Source organism: Salmo salar, chromosome ssa10, assembly GCF_905237065.1.
Source record: "Salmo salar chromosome ssa10, Ssal_v3.1, whole genome shotgun sequence".
In the NCBI taxonomy this organism is placed as follows: Eukaryota; Metazoa; Chordata; class Actinopteri; order Salmoniformes; family Salmonidae; genus Salmo; species Salmo salar.
In genome coordinates this window covers 47374658-47396725 of record NC_059451.1, presented here as the reverse complement: position 1 = coordinate 47396725, position 22068 = coordinate 47374658, and the positions used below count along the sequence as shown (strand labels likewise).

General features: G+C 47.7%; 1 protein-coding gene across 14 annotated transcripts in view; it reads left to right on the top strand.

Annotated features, from left to right (window-relative positions):
* Positions 1-22068, top strand: part of LOC106560530 (microtubule-associated serine/threonine-protein kinase 2) — a 329712-nt gene that overhangs the window by 294993 nt on the left and 12651 nt on the right. For all 14 annotated transcript variants that reach the window (XM_045687861.1, XM_045687862.1, XM_045687859.1 and 11 more), the window contains 12 exons: positions 7466-7541; positions 7717-7926; positions 11708-11809; positions 13797-14098; positions 15245-15453; positions 16847-16985; positions 17620-17752; positions 18517-18682; positions 18829-18930; positions 20531-20653; positions 21545-21654; positions 21775-21929. In XM_045687861.1, coding sequence (XP_045543817.1) covers positions 7466-7541; positions 7717-7926; positions 11708-11809; positions 13797-14098; positions 15245-15453; positions 16847-16985; positions 17620-17752; positions 18517-18682; positions 18829-18930; positions 20531-20653; positions 21545-21654; positions 21775-21929 — 1827 coding nt within the window. The remainder of the gene's footprint in view (positions 1-7465; positions 7542-7716; positions 7927-11707; positions 11810-13796; positions 14099-15244; positions 15454-16846; positions 16986-17619; positions 17753-18516; positions 18683-18828; positions 18931-20530; positions 20654-21544; positions 21655-21774; positions 21930-22068) is intronic.

Here is a 22068-nt window from a genome sequence, read left to right as displayed (position 1 = left end):
ATTATGATTAGAGAAATAAAGAAGGAAGCAATCATATGCTAATTTCATGGCCTTATTATCTGCCATACTGAAAGTGATGACAGCTGTGGTTCTTCTCCTGTCCTTCCTCTCTCTCTCTCACCCCTCACTCATTCTTCAGGAGTTGTAGAAATGAGCTCAACAGTTTCATCCATCGTAGGCTTGTCATATCCAGCTGTGGGTCCTGTTATAATGAACAGCACAGAGCCATATAGACTCACAGACAGAGACACACACACAGAGACAGACACACAGGCCCTTCATTTTGGGGGTCCCCCTATTGAATCTACAGTATTATCCATATCATTATAGTTTCATCCAATGGGGCTCTGAGGCATTTACGATACCCCCCCCCTCCTCCTCACACACAGACACACACACCCCTTCCTGCCTCTCACACAGACAGCCCCCCCCCCCCCCCCCCTTTTTCTCTGTCACGCTCAATTAGGTTCTTCATTTCCCCAGTTGCCCTCCTCACTGGTGTTATGCCAATCTTACCCTCTCTCTCTTCTCTCCCCCTCTTTCTCTCTGATTCACTTCATTTATCATCTTACTCTCTGATTCACTTCATTTATCATCTTACTCTCTGATTCACTTCATTTATCATCTTTCTCTCTGATTCACTTCATTTATCATCTTTCTCTCTGACTCACTTCATTTATCATCTTACTCTCTGATTCACTTCATTTATCATCTTACTCTCTGATTCACTTCATTTATCATCTTACTCTCTGACTCACTTCATTTATCATCTTTCTCTCTGATTCACTTCATTTATCATCTTTCTCTCTGACTCACTTCATTTATCATCTTTCTCTCTGATTCACTTCATTTATCATCTTTCTCTCGGATTCACTTCATTTATCATCTTTCTCTCGGATTCACTTCATTTATCATCTTACTCTCTGATTCACTTCATTTATCATCTTTCTCTCGGATTCACTTCATTTATCATCTTTCTCTCGGATTCACTTCATTTATCATCTTTCTCTCGGATTCACTTCATTTATCATCTTACTCTGACTCACTTCATTTATCATCTTACTCTCTGATTCACTTCATTTATCATCTTACTCTCTGATTCACTTCATTTATCATCTTACTCTGACTCACTTCATTTATCATCTTACTCTCTGATTCACTTCATTTATCATCTTACTCCACCCTGCCTTTTTCTTTTGAGCACCATTTTCATGTAATCTGACGTCAGTGTTTTAAAACGCTCACTCTTACAGCAACAGTGCTGTGCTACATCAGTGGTTCCCAACCTAGGTCCTCCAGTACCCCCAACAGTACACCTGATTCAACTCGTCAACTACTCATCAAGCCCTCAGTGAGTTGAATCAGGTGTGTTTGGCCAGGGCTACAACAAACCGGTGTTGGGGGTACTGGACTATATAAACCTAGAGAGAATGAACAGGATTCAAGTCTCCTGAAACAGTTCATGCTGATGTAAAAATTGATTTTTAAATACATTTGATTGGTTTAAGTTTACCACACCGTCTTAAAACAGGCTTTTACTGTAGATGCAAAGCTTCAGACAAAACTCTTTCCTCCCACAAGTTAATGAGAGTCTGTGTTCAAGGTCGTTTCTCAAATGATTATGGAACATATTTTTTTGAAATGGCCTGAAGGTGATTTTGATGTTCTGTTATGGGAGAAATATTTCATTTTGGAATGAACCTTTGTCTGATGTTATTCATTCTCAGGACCTTCGTGATTCTATTAGCAGCTTGTTTGATGTGAGCTTTATTCAATAACGCCACAAATCACTCAAAGACACTCCACTCTCACACAACACAAGGAGGGTGGGTGAAAATATCCTATTTGAGTATTTATGACTCAGCCTCTGGCTATGCATCAATCTCTGTCAGAGCTAACCTTTGGTTACCGTGGCAGCAGTGATTGTGTTTCTGAGTGAAATGTTTTATATAAAAAGACAGGTGTGTGTGTGTGTGTGTGTGTGTGTGTGTGTGTGTGTGTGTGTGTGTGTGTGTGTGTGTGTGTGTGTGTGTGTGTGTGTGCAGGACTCAGAGCTGAGAATGTTTCTCCTCAGTTCGTATTGATGATTGACATATATTTATATTTATTTCTAAAAGTAGAGAGACAGATGGACAGCTAATTAGTGTGTTGTGCTTGCTCTAGTGTTTGTGTGAAAAGCAAAGAGCATAATGCATTAGAATATATTCTGAGAAGTTTACCTTCTGGCAAGAGTCTTAAGAGTCTACTTTGACCCACAATTGTGTGTGTGTGTGTGTGTGTGTGTGTGTGTGTGTGTGTGTGTGTGTGTGTGTGTGTGTGTGTGTGTGTGTGTGTGTGTGTGTGTGTGTGTTGGCACGATGATAACCACCTCTATGAAGTTGACCTCATATGTCACATTCAGTGTGTTCTCATTCAATTAGGCTGGTTAATATGTTATAGACTGGTTAATATGTTATAGACTGGTTAATAGGACAAGCAAGCTGTCGATGGATGACTATTGGCATTACCTCATCCCCCTGGTCACATGACCAGAAGAGATACCGATGACTCACACATACGGTCACATCTGTGGCCCCAAGCATTCCCTCACCGCTTCCATTACACCACTTTACAACACAGCTGCTCAGATTACAGTCTCTCTCACACACACCGTGTCTCAGAAGGGATTCGCCTCATTGTCTCATTCTCGCCTCATTGCTTTAGACAGATCCCCAGCTTATTCTCTGTGGAGGTGGTTGGTGTGAGTGAGAGACAGAAAGGTCAGGGTTGTTCCCATTGTCTTCATTTCTTCCTGCTAGCCAGAATTGGGAGAGGGGGCGAGGGAGAGAGGGATAGAGACGGGGGGGCTAGAGAGTGAGGGGGGAGATAGAGGGATAGAGACAGAGTGTAATGTTTACTGTTCATTTTTATTGTTTATTTCATTTTTGTTTATTATCTTATGTTTCCCATGCCAATAAAGCCCTTGAATTGAATAGAGACTGAGGGAGTGAAAGAGAGGTGGAGTAGAGAGACAGAGGGGGAGAGACAGATACATAGAAAGGGCTGATGGTTCAGACTGAAGGAGCCATCACTGCTACATGTCCCTCCCCAGAGAACTGCCTTTTCCAGCCATAGATATTCACTACTATGAATTCCAGACAGACAGACATGGTTCTCAGACTGACTCTCAGACACACTGTCAGGAATATAACAGCCAAATCCCCTGCCTGGTCTCAAGAGCCATCAGCTCTGGGACTTTGTGTGTAGCCCTACCATGTGTGTGCGCAGCCCTACCATGCGCAGCCCTACCATGTGTGTGCGCAGCCCTACCATGTGTGTGCGCAGCCCTACCATGTGTAGCCCTACCATGTGTGTGTGCAGCCCTACCATGTGTGTGTGCAGCCCTACCATGTGTGTGTGCAGCCCTACCATGTTTGTGCCTCCATGTATCCATGTCCATGATGTCTGTGTTTCTGACCTAAGACCTCAGGGACACCATAGCCCTGCTGTACTGGAGGTGTAGGACTGGCAGCTTCCATCTGTAATGTATTATACTGCAGCTCAGGGACACCATAGCCCTGCTGTACTGGAGGTGTGAGACTGGCAGCTTCCATCTGTAATGTATTATACTGCAGCTCAGTGACACCATAGCCCTGCTGTACTGGAGGTGTGAGACTGGCAGCTTCCATCTGTAATGTATTATACTGCAGCTCAGTGACACCATAGCCCTGCTGTACTGGAGGTGTGAGACTGGCAGCTTCCATCTGTAATGTATTATACTGCAGCTCAGTGACACCATAGCCCTGCTGTACTGGAGGTGTGGGACTGGCAGCTCCCATCTGTAATGTACTATACTGCAGCTCAGGGACACCATAGCCCTGCTGTACTGGAGGTGTGGGACTGGCAGCTCCCATCTGTAATGTACTATACTGCAGCTCAGGGACACCATAGCCCTGTTGTACTGGAGGTGTAGGACTGGCAGCTTCCATCTGTAATGTATTATACTGCAGCTCAGGGATACCATAGCCCTGCTGTACTGGAGGTGTGGAACTGGCAGCTCCCATCTGTAATGTATTATACTGCAGCTCAGGGACACCATAGCCCTGCTGTACTGGAGGTGTGGGACTGGCAGCTCCCATCTGTAATGTATTATACTGCAGCTCAGGGACACCATAGCCCTGCTGTACTGGAGGTGTGGGACTGGCAGCTCCCATCTGTAATGTATTATACTGCAGCTCAGTGACACCATAGCCCTGCTGTACTGGAGCTGTGGGACTGGCAGCTCCCATCTGTAATGTATTATACTGCAGCTCAGTGACACCATAGCCCTGCTGTACTGGAGGTGTGGGACTGGCAGCTTCCATCTGTAATGTATTATACTGCAGCTCAGTGACACCATAGCCCTGCTGTACTGGAGGTGTGGAACTGGCAGCTCCCATCTGTAATGTACTATACTGCAGCTCAGGGACACCATAGCCCTGCTGTACTGGAGGTGTGGGACTGGCAGCTCCCATCTGTAATGTACTATACTGCAGCTCAGTGACACCATAGCCCTGCTGTACTGGAGGTGTGGGACTGGCAGCTCCCATCTGTAATGTATTATACTGCAGCTCAGTGACACCATAGCCCTGCTGTACTGGAGCTGTGGGACTGGCAGCTCCCATCTGTAATGTACTATACTGCAGCTCAGTGACACCATAGCCCTGCTGTACTGGAGGTGTGGGACTGGCAGCTCCCATCTGTAATGTACTATACTGCAGCTCAGTGACACCATAGCCCTGCTGTACTGGAGGTGTGGGACTGGCAGCTCCCATCTGTAATGTACTATACTGCAGCTCAGTGACACCATAGCCCTGCTGTACTGGAGGTGTGGGACTGGCAGCTCCCATCTGTAATGTACTATACTGCAGCTCAGGGACACCATAGCCCTGCTGTACTGGAGGTGTGGGACTGGCAGCTCCCATCTGTAATGTACTATACTGCAGCTCAGGGACACCATAGCCCTGTTGTACTGGAGGTGTGGGACTGGCAGCTTCCATCTGTAATGTATTATACTGCAGCTCAGGGACACCATAGCCCTGCTGTACTGGAGGTGTGGGACTGGCAGCTCCCATCTGTAATGTATTATACTGCAGCTCAGTGACACCATAGCCCTGCTGTACTGGAGGTGTGGAACTGGCAGCTCCCATCTGTAATGTATTATACTGCAGCTCAGTGACACCATAGCCCTGCTGTACTGGAGGTGTGGGACTGGCAGCTCCCATCTGTAATGTATTATACTGCAGCTCAGTGACACCATAGCCCTGCTGTACTGGAGGTGTGGGACTGGCAGCTCCCATCTGTAATGTATTATACTGCAGCTCAGGGACACCATAGCCCTGTTGTACTGGAGCTGTGGGACTGGCAGCTCCCATCTGTAATGTATTATACTGCAGCTCAGTGACACCATAGCCCTGCTGTACTGGAGGTGTGGGACTGGCAGCTTCCATCTGTAATGTATTATACTGCAGCTCAGTGACACCATAGCCCTGCTGTACTGGAGGTGTGGGACTGGCAGCTCCCATCTGTAATGTATTATACTGCAGCTCAGTGACACCATAGCCCTGCTGTACTGGAGCTGTGGGACTGGCAGCTCCCATCTGTAATGTACTATACTGCAGCTCAGTGACACCATAGCCCTGCTGTACTGGAGGTGTGGGACTGGCAGCTCCCATCTGTAATGTATTATACTGCAGCTCAGTGACACCATAGCCCTGCTGTACTGGAGGTGTGGGACTGGCAGCTCCCATCTGTAATGTACTATACTGCAGCTCAGTGACACCATAGCCCTGCTGTACTGGAGGTGTGGGACTGGCAGCTCCCATCTGTAATGTACTATACTGCAGCTCAGTGACATATAGGACTTCTGGTTCCCCAGTGCAGCGGTTCCCAACCTATTTCCCCCATTTTCACATTAGAAAAATGGCATGCCTCTTAAGGTATCTTAAATAACCAGCAGTAAATTTAGTATCATTTAAGGGACCTTGGAAGATGTTGTTGTTTTGAAGGTCATTTCCTGCCATTCTACCTAGTTTTAGGTAGGCTATTTAATCATATTAATGGAGAAAGAAAATACATTTTAGACCTGATTTCCCCAAATGCTATTCCGCTGCCAAATGGTTTATTTTTATCATTTATATGAACTATCAATTTAATCATACATATTCTCTTTTACAGAAAGTGAATAGATCAATTGATTACCTCAGCTTCCCATGTGCATTAGAAGATCTTAGCTCAGCTTCCCATGTGCATTAGAAGGTCCTAGCTCAGCTTCCCATGTGCATTAGAAGATCTTAGCTCAGCTTCCCATGTGCATTAGAAGATCTTAGCTCAGCTTCCCATGTGCATTAGAAGGTCCTAGCTCAGCTTCCCATGTGCATTAGAAGATCTTAGCTCAGCTTCCCATGTGCATTAGAAGGTCCTAGCTCAGCTTCCCATGTGCATTAGAAGATCTTAGCTCAGCTTCCCATGTGCATTAGAAGGTCCTAGCTCAGCTTCCCATGTGCATTAGAAGGTCCTAGCTCAGCTTCCCATGTGCATTAGAAGGTCCTAGCTCAGCTTCCCATGTGCATTAGAAGGTCCTAGCTCAGCTTCCCATGTGCATTAGAAGGTCCTAGCTCAGCTTCCCATGTGCATTAGAAGGTCCTAGCTCAGCTTCCCATGTGCATTAGAAGGTCCTAGCTCAGCTTCCCATGTGCATTAGAGTCACATCTTAATCTGGCATTTTACAGCTTGTTTCTAGCCTAAAGCATCACGCATGTATGCCTAGTTCTAGATCTGTAGAAACAATCGCAAATATAACACCAACATCTCCCCCCCACGAAACGTTGGTGCCCCCTGTCCTAGTGTATACTGGATAATACAGACCCTACTCCCATGCAGTATGCTTGTCTCTCTGGACTGGTGTAGAATACAGACCCCTACACCCATGCAGTATGCTAGTCTCTCTGGACTGGTGTAGAATACAGACCCCTACACCCATGCAGTATGCTAGTCTCTCTGGACTGGTGTAGAATACAGACCCCTACACCCATGCAGTATGCTTGTCTCTCTGGACTGGTGTAGAATACAGACCCCTACACCCATGCAGTATGCTAGTCTCTCTGGACTGGTGTAGAATACAGACCCCTACACCCATGCAGTATGCTAGTCTCTCTGGACTGGTGTAGAATACAGACCCCTACACCCATGCAGTATGCTAGTCTCTCTGGACTGGTGTAGACCACTGTGCTACAGTCTTTTAATATATCAAAATATTAATATATTCCATTTAGCAGATGCTTTTATCCAAAGCGACTTAAAGTCATGCGTGCATACATTTTAGATATGTGTGGTCCCGGGAATCAAACCCACTACCATGGTGTTACGAGCACCATGCTCTACCAACTGAGCTAAAGAGGACTGACCTCTTCTCCACTCATCTCTGTGTGTGTCTGTGTGCTTTCAGCCCTGGTCGCTCACCCATCTCTTTTGACCATGAGGTCGTCATGATGAACCATGTCTACAAGGAGCGCTTTCCCAAGGTACCGACCAGGACAAACTCTTTATTCATTTGTTTATTAGGACTTAATTAAATACCTGTCATTAAAATATGAACCATTTTATGACAGTCCTTCAAATGGCTTTTCCATTGTAATAAAGCTTACTGTGAGCTGTGTGGTAGAGGCTGTGACTCACCTCTACCCCCTTCCTCCTCAGGCCACGGCTCAAATGGAGGACCGTCTGGCTGACTTCCTGTCGTCCTCGGCCCCTGACAAGGTGATGCCCCTGGCCGACGGGGTCCTCAGTTTCATCCACCACCAGGTCATAGAGCTGTCCAGAGACTGCCTGGTTAAAAGCCGTGAGGGCTGCATCACATCACGCTACTTTTACGAACTGCAGGAGAACCTGGAGAAACTACTGCAGGATGTAAGTACACTGTTGTTTTCATTTGAGGGCTTCACCAACATCCATTAGAATAATCCATTAGGTGAAGATATCCTGTTCATTTAGATACCGGAGACAGAAATCATGTGAGTCATGTTTGTTCACCCGTCACATATAGTTTCAATAAGGTGCTCACTCATCATCATTAAGTCTGTCAGGAAGCCACTTTGACCCGTTTAGTCCATCAGAAACACATAAACTCCCTCTCTCTCTCTCCATATGAGGCACATGCCCCCCACACCTGCCTCCGATATGTTAGTCACAAGATGGGTTGGTGATGTCTGTGTTAGGGTTTCAGGGACATTCCATGGTGTGTGATGTCAGTGATATCTCCATTAGCTCAGTTACAGAGCTGGGGGGCTGTGACAGTATTGCTCGCAGTGGCCTCGTACCCCCACCCCCCATCCCCCCAATCAAAGGTGGGGTGTGTGTCTCCCTTTCCTCTCCCTGATTCTAATTTCACACCCCAGCAGTCAGCGAGGGTGACGGATGACTCCCAGACACCCAGGAGGAGGGGTGCACTGAGAGTGAGAGAGCGAGACGGTGGGTTGGGTGGGGGCGAAGGGAAGGATGAAGCCATAGGAGGAGGGGTCTGCAGGGAGTTTTCCAGTCTTGGATTGGCTGTTTAAACCATCCCGCGTTAGGGCTGATGCCTGTTGAAATGTGGTTAGTGTGTGAGAGCGCAGCAGACAGAGTATTAACCCCATGACAAACACGCTCGGGCCACATCTGGAGAACGGAACAGAGAAAACGCTGTAGCAGAACAAGATAGAACAGAGAGAACGCTGTAGCAGAACAAGATAGAACAGAGATAACGCTGTAGCAGAACAAGATAGAACAGAGAAAACGCTGTAGCAGAACAAGATAGAACAGAGATAACGCTGTAGCAGAACAAGAGAGAACGCTGTAGCAGAACAAGATAGAACAGAGATAACGCTGTAGCAGAACAAGAGAGAACAGAGAGAAGGAGTGCGAGGATGACATCACCTCCAGGGCACTAATTGGGCGACAGGGTTGGGGCGCAGAGCGGAGCGCGGCAGGTGGTGGCGATATTAACGTACCGTGGAGATGAGGCATTGAACAGGTACCCGGAGAGGAGGGATCTGGAAAGCCAACATCCCGTTTGTTTTCCTGTTGTTTCGTTCTCTGGACAATGTCTGGCGTGTCATGGCAGAGGAGGCTAGAGGAAGAGGAGGTGCTGCAACATGTTCTGGAACAGAGGCTCTGGAGGAGAGAGTGGAGCACACTCACATGGGATCACAACTCCATTCCAGTTGAGTCTCGGGTCTTGTCTCCTGTCTGTTTGCGGTTGGGGGGGTGATGTTTGGATTGAGGTCAGGGTGCTGGTCTCTGCTGGATCATCTTGGTTTGTTTCAGGTATATCTGTGAGGGACAGGTATGGGATTGTGAGAGTTTCTGTTTATTAAGTAACCAATGGTAATGTATACGTTAACTTGTTTGGCTTGAAAAGGAGCACAAACCTGTTGAAGTACTGTGTCTGGTACACAACTTACTGTGATGATTCAGTGTATATTTGACACCGTACATTAACGCTCTCTCTCTTGCAGTCAGTGAGTCTGTGTTGTCAGCCAGTGGTGGTCATCAGTGGTCTTCTTCATTGTCTTTCCCTCTCCGTCTGTCTCTGTCCTGTCAGAGCTCCAGGCCACTACTGTAACCCTCTTCTAGCCAGGCCATCCATTCCACCCCACATAGGGACACCATTAAAAACCTCACAGGAGACCACCTCATCCACCTTAACCTCTACCCAGGCCTCAGTGACCTGTCACCATAGCAACCCCCACCAGGGTAACCTCAGCTCAGCACTGTCCATCGGTCACAGTGTGTTATAGGTAGTCCTGTGGCTGGCTGGCCATCACTCACAGTTACAGCGTCTTACAGGCAGTTTAGAAAACACAAATACAGAGACACTGTTCTCTCATACACACACAAACACACACACAAACTATCTCACACACACGCACAGACTGTCTCTCAAACACACGCACAGACTGTCTCTCAAACACACGCACAGACTGTCTCTCAAACACACGCACAGACTGTCTCTCAAACACACGCACAGACTGTCTCTCAAACACACGCACAGACTGTCTCTCAAACACACGCACAGACTGTCTCTCAAACACACGCACAGACTGTCTCTCAAACACACGCACAGACTGTCTCTCAAACACACGCACGTATATTGTCTCTCTCACACACACGTAGACTGTCTCTCACACGCACATATACTGTCTGTCACACGCAGACTCTCTCACGCGCACATAGACTGTCTCTCACACGCACGTAGACTGTTTCTCACACACGTAGACTGTTTCTCACACACACATCACACACACATATGCTGTCACACACACACACAGTGTGGTTAATTAGCGGCTGTGAGCATGAATGACAGTCCCACTGCTGCCCCATTATTCACCGATCACTCGTCTATACTGGGAGGAGATCACCCTCTCCCTCCATTCCTCCCTCCATTCCTCCCTCCATTCCTCCCTCCATTCCTCCCTCCATCTCCAGCACTTTGCAGCTTTCATTACCTTCATCAATTATTCGGGGGCTGATTGGAGCCCCTGGGGCCTCTGCTGCCTGCCTGGTCTGCCTGCTTTGCTGCCTGCCTGGTCTGCCTGCTTAGCTACCTGCCTGGTCTGCCTGTCTGGCTACCTGCCTGGTCTGCCTGCTTAGCTACCTGCCTGGTCTGCCTGTCTGGCTACCTGCCTGGTCTGCCTGCTTAGCTACCTGCCTGGTCTGCCTGTCTGGCTACCTGCCTGGTCTGCCTGCTTAGCTACCTGCCTGGTCTGCCTGTCTGGCTACCTGCCTGGTCTGCCTGCTTAGCTACCTGCCTGGTCTGCCTGTCTGGCTACCTGCCTAAAAAAAGTGACCCCAAAAAAGAATTGGGGGAACCCCGGGTGGGTAATTGGACTATGATTAGGCCTACTACAAGTTTAAATAGCTGGTCACTAGACTAACTTACCAATCTAAAACATGTTCGCTGACATGGCTAATTCACTGACTGTCATAACAAGAGAAACTGTTAATGCACAAGCACATGTAGAAATTGCGCATTGTGTATTTTACTATTCTACTGTACCTCTCAACAGTAAGTTGAGACCCTGACTGAGGGGTGGGGGCCACCAGTTGCCCATGCCTGGTGTAAACTATCAAATCAAACTTTATTTGTCACATGCGCCGAATACAACAAGTGTAAACCTTACCGTGAAATGCACTGTTGGGAGTTCAAGAAAGAGTTAAGAAAATATTTACCAAATAAACTAAAGTAAAAAATAATAAAAAGTAACACATTAACATAATAATCACGCTATATACAGGGGGTACTGGTACTGAGTCAGTGTGCGGGGTACAGGTTAGAGGTCATTTGTACATGTAGGTGGGGTGAAGTGACTACGCATAGATAATAAACAGCGAGTAGCAGCAGTGTAAAAAACAAATGATTTTTTAAATGTTTTGTCATTTAGCAGACGCTCTTATCCAGAGCGACTGCTACAGTAGTGAATGCATACATTTCATACATTTTTTTTTCCCTCCGTACTGGTCCCCCGTGGAAATCGAACCCACAACCCTGGCGTTGCAAACACCATGCTCTACCAACTGAGCCACACGGGACCACACACCAATGATAGTGTGTGGACTAATAACTATCTTCTACCCCCTTCAGGTAGTACTGATGGTTCATACCACCGGTGTGCTCTTCTCACTCTGCTGTCCTCTCTGGGTTGATGTCTAGGCTCACGAGCGCTCGGAGAGTGTGGAGGTAACCTTCGTCACCCAGCTGGTTAGGAAGCTGATGATCGTCATCGCTCGTCCTGCACGCCTGTTAGAATGTCTGGTAAGAGGAACATGAGGGGGGCGACGGGGAATAATCGGAGATGTTTCCCAACAATGTTTCCTTCAAATGAATGAAAATCTTAATCGTAAGTGCTGAGGAAGATAAATGATGAGTGTATCAGGGTTTACCGCTGTGAAAAATGACTCGTTTTCAAATCCTTTTGTTATTTTTTTTTCATAAATTGCTTCCTATTTGCAAGCCAGTCATTTTCCTCCCATAGTTAATAAGCCACCTAGCCACTCAGCAAGTGAAATTAAAGAGATGTACTCCTAATTGTGTGGTAACTCAAGCATGCCACTGTATTTACTGTCCTCAGAGACAGATGCAGCTCACATGAAACATCCTACAACACATGTATATGTATCACCCATAAGGGCTTCCAGCCTCCCAGCTCCTTCTCTCCAACAGCCCCATCACGCTGCTGCTCTCTGCCCAGCCGGGGAGAGGGGAGTGGGGGTAGAGACGGTGCTTCGTCATCCCCCCTCCTCCTCCTCCTCCATGACTAAGCAGCTGGAACCTTCCCTCCACCTCATCCCTCTCTCTGGAGATGGGAGGGAGGGAATGAGAGAGGGAGGGAGGAAGGGAATGAGATGGAGGTAGAGAATGAGAGGGAGGTAGAGGGAAGTAGAGAGAGGGAGGGATGGAGGGAGAAAGACGGAAGGGAGAATAGAGAGGCTGCCCCAGTGCTCACGTCTGTGTTTTTGACTAATCACGTGCAGCCGATGATATGACAACACACAGGATGGGTTTTTACAAATGGATGCACACACAGCTTGAAGAGAGATGGTGGGGTGGAAGGAGGGTAGATTAGGGTGGAGGGGGGTAGACTGGGGTGGAAGGAGAGTAGACTGGACTGGGGTGGAAGGAGGGTAGACTGGACTGGGGTGGAAGGAGGGTAGACTGGGGTGGAAGGGGGGTAGACTGGGGTGGAAGGGGGTAGACTGGGGTGGAAGGGGGTAGACTGGGGTGGAAGGAGGGTAGACTGGGGTGGAAGGGGGTAGACTGGGGTGGAAGGAGGGTAAACTGGGGTGGAAGGGGGGTAGACTGGGGTGGAAGGAGGGTAAACTGGGGTGGAAAGAGGGTAGACTGGGGTGGAAGGAGGGTAGACTGGGGTGGAAGGAGGGTAGACTGGGGTGGAAGGAGGGTAGACTGGGGTGGAAGGAGGGTGGGGGGTAGACTGGGGTAGAAGGGGGGGAAAAACTGGGGTGGAAGGAGGGTGGGGGGTAGACTGCAGTGGGGGTTGGGTGGGTAGGTGGGTAGGGAGCGTCTATGTCTTTGTCAGAGGACAAGGAAACAAAGGATTGTTCACCTACAGTCCAGTACTGCTGTCTGATGTTGTTTACCTACAGTACAGTACTGCTGTCTGATGTTGTTTACCTACAGTCCAGTACTGCTGTCTGATGTTGTTTACCTACAGTACAGTACTGCTGTCTGATGTTGTTTACCTACAGTACAGTACTGCTGTCTGATGTTGTTTACCTACAGTCCAGTACTGCTGTCTGATGTTGTTTACCTACAGTCCAGTACTGCTGTCTGATGTTGTTTACCTACAGTACAGTACTGCTGTCTGATGTTGTTTACCTACAGTACAGTACTGCTGTCTGATGTTGTTTACCTACAGTACAGTACTGCTGTCTGATGTTGTTTACCTACAGTACAGTACTGCTGTCTGATGTTGTTTACCTACAGTACAGTACTGCTGTCTGATGTTGTTTACCTACAGTACAGTACTGCTGTCTGATGTTGTTTACCTACAGTACAGTACTGCTGTCTGATGTTGTTTACCTACAGTACAGTGTCCAATGTTGTGTATTATTTTGTAATCCATGACCTCTTTTTTCAGGTTCCCCCTCAGTTTGAGCCACTACAAACACACACACACATTCCAACCTCTATTGCATTGGCTGATTTTAACACACTCTTCTCTACCTCCCCCCTTCCTTTTCTCTCCCTCGCCCACGTTCTACCCCCCCCCCCCGGTCTGCAGGAGTTTGACCCAGAGGAGTTCTACCATCTGTTGGAGGCAGCTGAGGGCCATGCCAAGGAGGGCCAGGGCATCAAGTCAGACATCCCCCGTTACATCATCAGCCAGCTGGGTCTCACCAGGGATCCCCTGGAGGAGATGGCCCAGCTGAGCAGCTACGACAGTGGGAACCCAGACACACCAGAGACAGACGAGGCTGTGTATAGTCGAGGGGCCACCGTGCCTGTAGTAGCTCCCCCTAAAACCAAAGCCCCACGGGAGGAGGACTTTGAGAACATCAAGCTCATCAGCAACGGGGCCTATGGGTAAGACATAGCGAGAGAGAGACAGACTTGTACCGTTATAAGACTGTAGATTGACTCCACGGGATCGGTGTGGGTCCCCCCCCCCCCGCGGGACAGTTGAGCTAATGTAGGCTAATGTGATTAGCATGAGATCGTAAGTAACTACAACATTTCCCAGGACATAGACATATCTGATATGGGAAGAAAGCTTACATTCTTGTTAATCTAACTGCACTGTCCAATTTACAGTAGCTTTTACAGTGAAAGAATACCATGCTATTGTTTGAGGAGAGTGCACAATTATGAACTTGAAAATGTATTAATAAACCAATTAGGCACATTTTGGCAGTCTTGATACAACATTTTGAACAGATATGCATTGGTTCATTGGATCAGTCTAAAACTTTGCACATACACGCCTGCCATCTAGTGGCCAAAATCTAAATTGCGCCTGGGCTGGAATAATACCTTTCTCTTATTTATCTTTTACCAGATCTAATGTGTTATATTCTCCTACATTCATTTCAGATTTCCACAAACTTCAAAGTGTTTCCTTTTAAATGGTATCAAGAATATGCAGATCCTTGCTTCAGATCCTGAGCTACAGGCAGTTAGATTTGGGTCCTGAGCTACAGGCAGTTAGATTTGGGTCCTGAGCTACAGGCAGTTAGATTTGGGTCCTGAGCTACAGGCAGTTAGATTTGGGTCCTGAGCTACAGGCAGTTAGATTTGGATTGTTATTTTAGACAAAAATTGAAAAAAGGGGTTCAATCCAAAAACAGGTTTTAAGACCTGGTTTTGTTACCCCATGAGACTGAAGCTTCCCCATGGTTTTGTTACCCCATGAGACTGAAGCTTCCCCATGGTTTTGTTACCCCATGAGACTGAAGCTTCCCCATGGTTTTGTTACCCCATGAGACTGAAGCTTCCCCATGGTTTTGTTACCCCATGAGACTGAAGCTTCCCCATGGTTTTGTTACCCCATGAGACTGAAGCTTCCCCATGGTTTTGTTACCCCATGACAATGATGATAACGGCCACAAAATGTCTAACGTTGGTGATCGTCATTTAATTCTTTCTCTCCTCTTCCCCCTTCTCTCTCTCACTCGCTCTCTTTCTATCTCCCCCCTCTCTCTCCCCCCTGGCCCTCCCCATCCATCTCTGCAGTGCTGTGTTTCTGGTGCGGCACAAGGAGACCCGTCAGCGTTTTGCCATGAAGAAGATCAACAAGCAGAACCTCATCCTGAGGAACCAGATCCAGCAGGCCTTCGTAGAGAGAGACATCCTGACCTTCGCTGAGAACCCCTTCGTGGTCTCAATGTTCTGCTCCTTTGAGACACGCAGACACCTCTGTATGGTCATGGAGTATGTGGAGGGTAAGGGCTGATCATACACACATACAGCTCATTTACACACACACACACACACACACACACAAGAACAACAGACACCTCTGTATGGTCATGGAGTATGTAGAAGGTGACTGCTGATTATACAAATGGTTCAGAAACATCACGGGTAGCCAACCCGCTCCTGGAGAGCTACTGGTTGTGCAGGCTTTTGCTCCAAACCAGTTGTAACACACCTGATCCAGCTAATCAAGGTCCTCATGAGCAGCTAATTAGTAGAATCGGAAAGGGGCATCCTTCTTCATTTCTTACTGTATACGCACACTGATAGTTTTTCCCACTCCGTTTGTGTCTAGGGGTGTATCCTGACTGTCTCTACCCTGACTAGGATGTGAATGGGGGTCTATCCTGACTGTCTCTACCCTGACTAGGATGTGAATGGGGGTCTATCCTGACTGTCTCTACCCTGACTAGGATGTGAATGGGGGTGTATACTGACTGTCTCTACCCTGACTAGGATGTGAATGGGGGTCTATCCTGACTGTCTCTACCCTGACTAGGATGTGAATGGGGGTGTATCCTGACTGTCTCTACCCTGACTAGGAAGTGAATGAGGGTGTATCCTGACTGTCTCTACCCTGACTAGGATGTGAATGGGGGTGTATCCTGACTGTCTCTACCCTGACTAGGATGTGAATGGGGGTGTATCCTGACTGTCTCTACCCTGACTAGGAAGTGAATGGGGGTGTATCCTGACTGTCTCTACCCTGACTAGGATGTGAATGGGGGTGTATACTGACTGTCTGTACCCTGACTAGGAAGTGAATGGGGGTGTATCCTGACTGTCTCTACCCTGACTAAGAAGTGAATGGGGGTGTATCCTGACTGTCTCTACCCTGACTAGGAAGTGAATGGGGGTGTATCCTGACTGTCTGTACCCTGACTAGGATGTGAATGGGGGTGTATACTGACTGTCTCTACCCTGACTAGGAAGTGAATGGGGGTGTATACTGACTGTCTGTACCCTGACTAGGATGTGAATGGGGGTGTATACTGACTGTCTGTACCCTGACTAGGAAGTGAATGGGGGTGTATACTGACTGTCTGTACCCTGACTAGGATGTGAATGGGGGTCTATCCTGACTGTCTCTACCCTGACTAGGAAGTGAATGGGGGTGTATCCTGACTGTCTGTACCCTGACTAGGAAGTGAATAGGGGTGTATACTGACTGTCTGTACCCTGACTAGGATGTGAATGGGGGTCTATCCTGACTGTCTCTACTCTGACTAGGAAGTGAATGGGGGTGTATACTGACTGTCTGTACCCTGACTAGGATGTGAATGGGGGTCTATCCTGACTGTCTGTACCCTGACTAGGATGTGAATGGGGATCTATCCTGACTGTCTCTACCCTGACTAGGTGGTGACTGTGCCACCCTGCTGAAGAACATCGGAGCTCTGCCCGTGGACATGGCACGCATGTACTTCGCTGAGACTGTACTGGCACTGGAGTACCTCCACAACTATGGCATCGTACACAGAGACCTGAAACCTGACAAGTAAGACCCACACACTGTCCTCTAGTCTAGAAGCTTTAACTGTGGCCTCCCGAGTGGCGCAGCGATCTGAGACGCTGCATCGCTGTGCTTGAGGCGTCACTACAGACCCGGGTTTCATCCCGGGCTGTGTCACAGCCGGCCGCGACCGGGAGACCCATGAGGCGGCGCACAATTTACTGGAAGGTTTGGTCGGCCGGGATGTCCTTGCTCCGTCGCACTCTAGCGACTCCTGTGGCGGGCTGGGCGCCTGCACACTGACACGGTCGCCAGGTGTACGGTGTTTCCTCCGACACATTGGTGTGGCTGGCTTTCGGGTTAAGAGAGCAGTGTGTCAAGAAGCAGTGCGGCTTGGTTGGGTTGTGTTTCAGAGGACACATGCCTCTCGACCTTCGCCTCTCCCGAGTCCGTACGGGAGTTGCAGCGATGAGACAAGACTGTAACTACCAATTGGATATCACGAAATTGGGGAGAAAAAAGGGGTAAAAAATAAAAAGATTTATTAAGAAAGCTTTACCTGTTATACGACTTTTAATTTATCATTAATACTTCTCATGGGCTTTAATAATTCACAACCTATATGCTTTATTCACTATCTCATGATGCTAACATCATATCTCTCTCCCCCTTCCTGCAGTCTTCTGATCACGTCGATGGGCCACATCAAGCTGACGGACTTTGGGTTGTCTAAGATCGGTCTGATGAGCCTCACCACCAACCTGTATGAAGGACACATAGAGAAAGATACCAGGGAGTTCCTGGATAAACAGGTACACAGAGAGAGAGAGACACCTCTGGCCAGGGGCGGACTGGGACCAAAAATCGGATTGGCATTTCTAACACACTGGCCCATTTTATTTCCTAGAGGCCCCCACACTGGCCCATTTTATTTCCTAGAGGCCCCACACTGGCCCATTTTATTTCCTAGAGGCCCACACTGGCCCATTTTATTTCCTGGAGGCCCCACACTGGCCCATTTTATTTCCTAGAGGCCCCCACACTGGGCCATTTTATTTCCTAGAGGCCCCCGCACTGGGCCATTTTATTTCCTAGAGGCCCCCACACTGGCCCATTTTATTTCCTAGAGGCCCCACACTGGCCCATTTTATTTCCTAGAGGCCCCCGCACTGGCCCATTTTATTTCCTAGAGGCCCCCGCACTGGCCCATTTTATTTCCTAGAGGCCCCCACACTGGGCCATGTTTTTTCTTTGAGGCCCCCAATATTTGACAGATAACAGATACAAAAAAGTATTATAATTACACAGGCCCACTAGGCTCAAAATGGACCAGCCCATCTAGCATTTGCCCGAAATGCCAGCTGACCAGTCCGCCCCTGCCTCTGGCGCCCAACACATAACACCCAAACTCTGTCACTGATCACTCTTCCCTTATCTATAACAGTGTCTATGACAGAAGAGTATGTCAACGGGTATGAGACAAAAGGACTAAGGCAAGCAATGTTGTACTGTATGTGACAGTTGCTGTGTATTTCTCCCTGCCTATACTTGACCCTTCCCCTCTGTGTATGACCAGGTGTGTGGTACACCAGAGTACATCGCCCCAGAGGTGATCCTCAGACAGGGCTATGGGAAGCCAGTAGACTGGTGGGCCATGGGGGTCATCCTCTATGAGTTCCTGGTGGGCTGTGCCCCTTTCTTTGGAGACACACCTGAGGAGCTCTTTGGACAGGTCATCAGTGGTGAGTATCACAGAGAACAGAAGCACACAGGAGTCTGCATTTTTAACAGACAAAAAAAGGAAAGGGAAAAGTATTGCTTTGTTTTGAAAACGTTTGTGGAAAAATCTATCTGACCACAATGTCTGCTCTCCGTCCTCTATTTGTAGATGAGATCACATGGCCAGAGGAGGAGGAGGCTCTTCCTAACGATGCCCAGGACCTCATCTCTAAACTCCTCAGACAGAACCCTCTGGAGAGGCTGGGCACAGGTGATGGATTAGAAACATGTTATTTGACAAGCATAACTCATAGAAACAAATGCACTACCTGCACGTCTCACATTGCACAGTGTCAAATTGTCATTTAGTCTTTATCAGTCTGTCTGTGTTGTAGGCAGTGGTCTCCTTGTCATTCCTTCTGTCTCTGTGTTGTAGGCAGTGGTCTCCTTGTCATTCCTTCTGTCTCTGTGTTGTAGGCAGTGGTCTCCTTGTCATTCCTTCTGTCTCTGTGTTGTAGGCAGTGGTCTCCTTGTCATTCCTTCTGTCTCTGTGTTGTAGGCAGTGGTCTCCTTGTCATTCCTTCTGTCTCTGTGTTGTAGGCAGTGGTCTCCTTGTCATTCCTTCTGTCTCTGTGTTGTAGGCAGTGGTCTCCTTGTCATTCCTTCTGTCTCTGTGTTGTAGGCAGTGGTCTCCTTGTCATTCCTTCAGTCTCTGTGTTGTAGGCAGTGGTCTCCTTGTCATTCCTTCAGTCTCTGTGTTGTAGGCAGTGGTCTCCTTGTCATTCCTTCAGTCTCTGTGTTGTAGGCAGTGGTCTCCTTGTCATTCCTTCTGTCTCTGTGTTGTAGGCAGTGGTCTCCTTGTCATTCCTTCTGTCTCTGTGTTGTAGGCAGTGGTCTCCTTGTCATTCCTTCTGTCTCTGTGTTGTAGGCAGTGGTCTCCTTGTCATTCCTTCTGTCTCTGTGTTGTAGGCAGTGGTCTCCTTGTCATTCCTTCTGTCTCTGTGTTGTAGGCAGTGGTCTCCTTGTCATTCCTTCAGTCTCTGTGTTGTAGGCAGTGGTCTCCTTGTCATTCCTTCAGTCTCTGTGTTGTAGGCAGTGGTCTCCTTGTCATTCCTTCAGTCTCTGTGTTGTAGGCAGTGGTCTCCTTGTCATTCCTTCTGTCTCTGTGTTGTAGGCAGTGGTCTCCTTGTCATTCCTTCTGTCTCTGTGTTGTAGGCAGTGGTCTCCTTGTCATTCCTTCAGTCTCTGTGTTGTAGGCAGTGGTCTCCTTGTCATTCCTTCTGTCTCTGTGTTGTAGGCAGTGGTCTCCTTGTCATTCCTTCTGTCTCTGTGTTGTAGGCAGTGGTCTCCTTGTCATTCCTTCTGTCTCTGTGTTGTAGGCAGTGGTCTCCTTGTCATTCCTTCTGTCTCTGTGTTGTAGGCAGTGGTCTCCTTGTCATTCCTTCTGTCTCTGTGTTGTAGGCAGTGGTCTCCTTGTCATTCCTTCAGTCTCTGTGTTGTAGGCAGTGGTCTCCTTGTCATTCCTTCAGTCTCTGTGTTGTAGGCAGTGGTCTCCTTGTCATTCCTTCAGTCTCTGTGTTGTAGGCAGTGGTCTCCTTGTCATTCCTTCTGTCTCTGTGTTGTAGGCAGTGGTCTCCTTGTCATTCCTTCTGTCTCTGTGTTGTAGGCAGTGGTCTCCTTGTCATTCCTTCAGTCTCTGTGTTGTAGGCAGTGGTCTCCTTGTCATTCCTTCTGGCTCTGTGTTGTAGGCAGTGGTCTCCTTGTCATTCCTTCTGTCTCTGTGTTGTAGGCAGTGGTCTCCTTGTCATTCCTTCTGTCTCTGTGTTGTAGGCAGTGGTCTCCTTGTCATTCCTTCTGTCTCTGTGTTGTAGGCAGTGCATTTGAGGTGAAGCAGCATCGGTTCTTCTATAATCTGGACTGGAACACTCTGCTGAGACAGAAGGCAGAGTTCATCCCTCAGCTAGAGTCAGAGGACGACACCAGCTACTTCGACAGTAAGTCTCACCTACTGTACATGATATAAATGTACCTAGAGTAACACCCTGAATAAATGTACCTAGAGTAACACCCTGAATAAATGTACCTAGAGTAACACCCTGAATAAATGTACCTAGAGTAACACCCTGAATAAATGTACCTAGAGTAACACCCTGAATAAATGTACCTAGAGTAACACCCTGAATACATGTACCTAGAGTAACACCCTGAATAAATGTACCTAGAGTAACACCCTGAATAAATGTACCTAGAGTAACACCCTGAATAAATGTACCTAGAGTAACACCCTGAATAAATGTACCTAGAGTAACACCCTGAATAAATGTACCTAGAGTAACACCCTGAATAAATGTACCTAGAGTAACACCCTGAATAAATGTACCTAGAGTAACACCCTGAATAAATGTACCTAGAGTAACACCCTGAATAAATGTACCTAGAGTAACACCCTGAATACATGTACCTAGAGTAACACCCTGAATAAATGTACCTAGAGTAACACCCTGAATAAATGTACCTAGAGTAACACCCTGAATAAATGTACCTAGAGTAACACCCTGAATAAATGTACCTAGAGTAACACCCTGAATAAATGTACCTAGAGTAACACCCTGAATACATGTACCTAGAGTAACACCCTGAATAAATGTACCTAGAGTAACACCCTGAATAAATGTACCTAGAGTAACACCCTGAATAAATGTACCTAGAGTAACACCCTGAATAAATGTACCTAGAGTAACACCCTGAATAAATGTACCTAGAGTAACACCCTGAGCCTTTTCTACTATTCCTTTACTTAGAATAATAGAACAGAACTCCTGAAAGTGAGTTAGTGGACAGGCCGGTCCAGTAGTCTTGTGTAATGCTACTCTCTCTCTCTCCAGCCCGTTCAGACAGGTACCACCACTTGGACTCTGAAGACGAAGATGACACCAACGATGACGAACATGTAGAGATACGTCAGTTCTCCTCCTGCTCGCCCCGCTTCAGCAAGGTTAACACACACACACACACACACACACACACACACACACACACACACACACACAGCACCCCTGCTGAAAATGTAATCACTCCATGTACTACATCATTTTCAAATAAACTGTGTGTTTAGGTGTACAGCAGTATGGAGCGTCTATCCCTCCATGAGGAGAAGAGGACCCCCCCGCCCACCAAGCGCAGCCTCAGCGAGGAGGGAGGAGAACGCATTGACAGCCTCAGTAGTCTCAAGTCCAGAGACCGCGCCTGGCTGGTGGGGTCACCTGAGATGTGAGTATGGTGTCCTCAGAAGAACCCCCCAAAGCCTCATTTACCGATAGTCTATTCTAATTATTTAAGTCTTCCACTAAATGAGCTGTCTGTCCCTTCCATTACCAACAACAGAAGTGTAACCTCCCTGTGTGCCTCC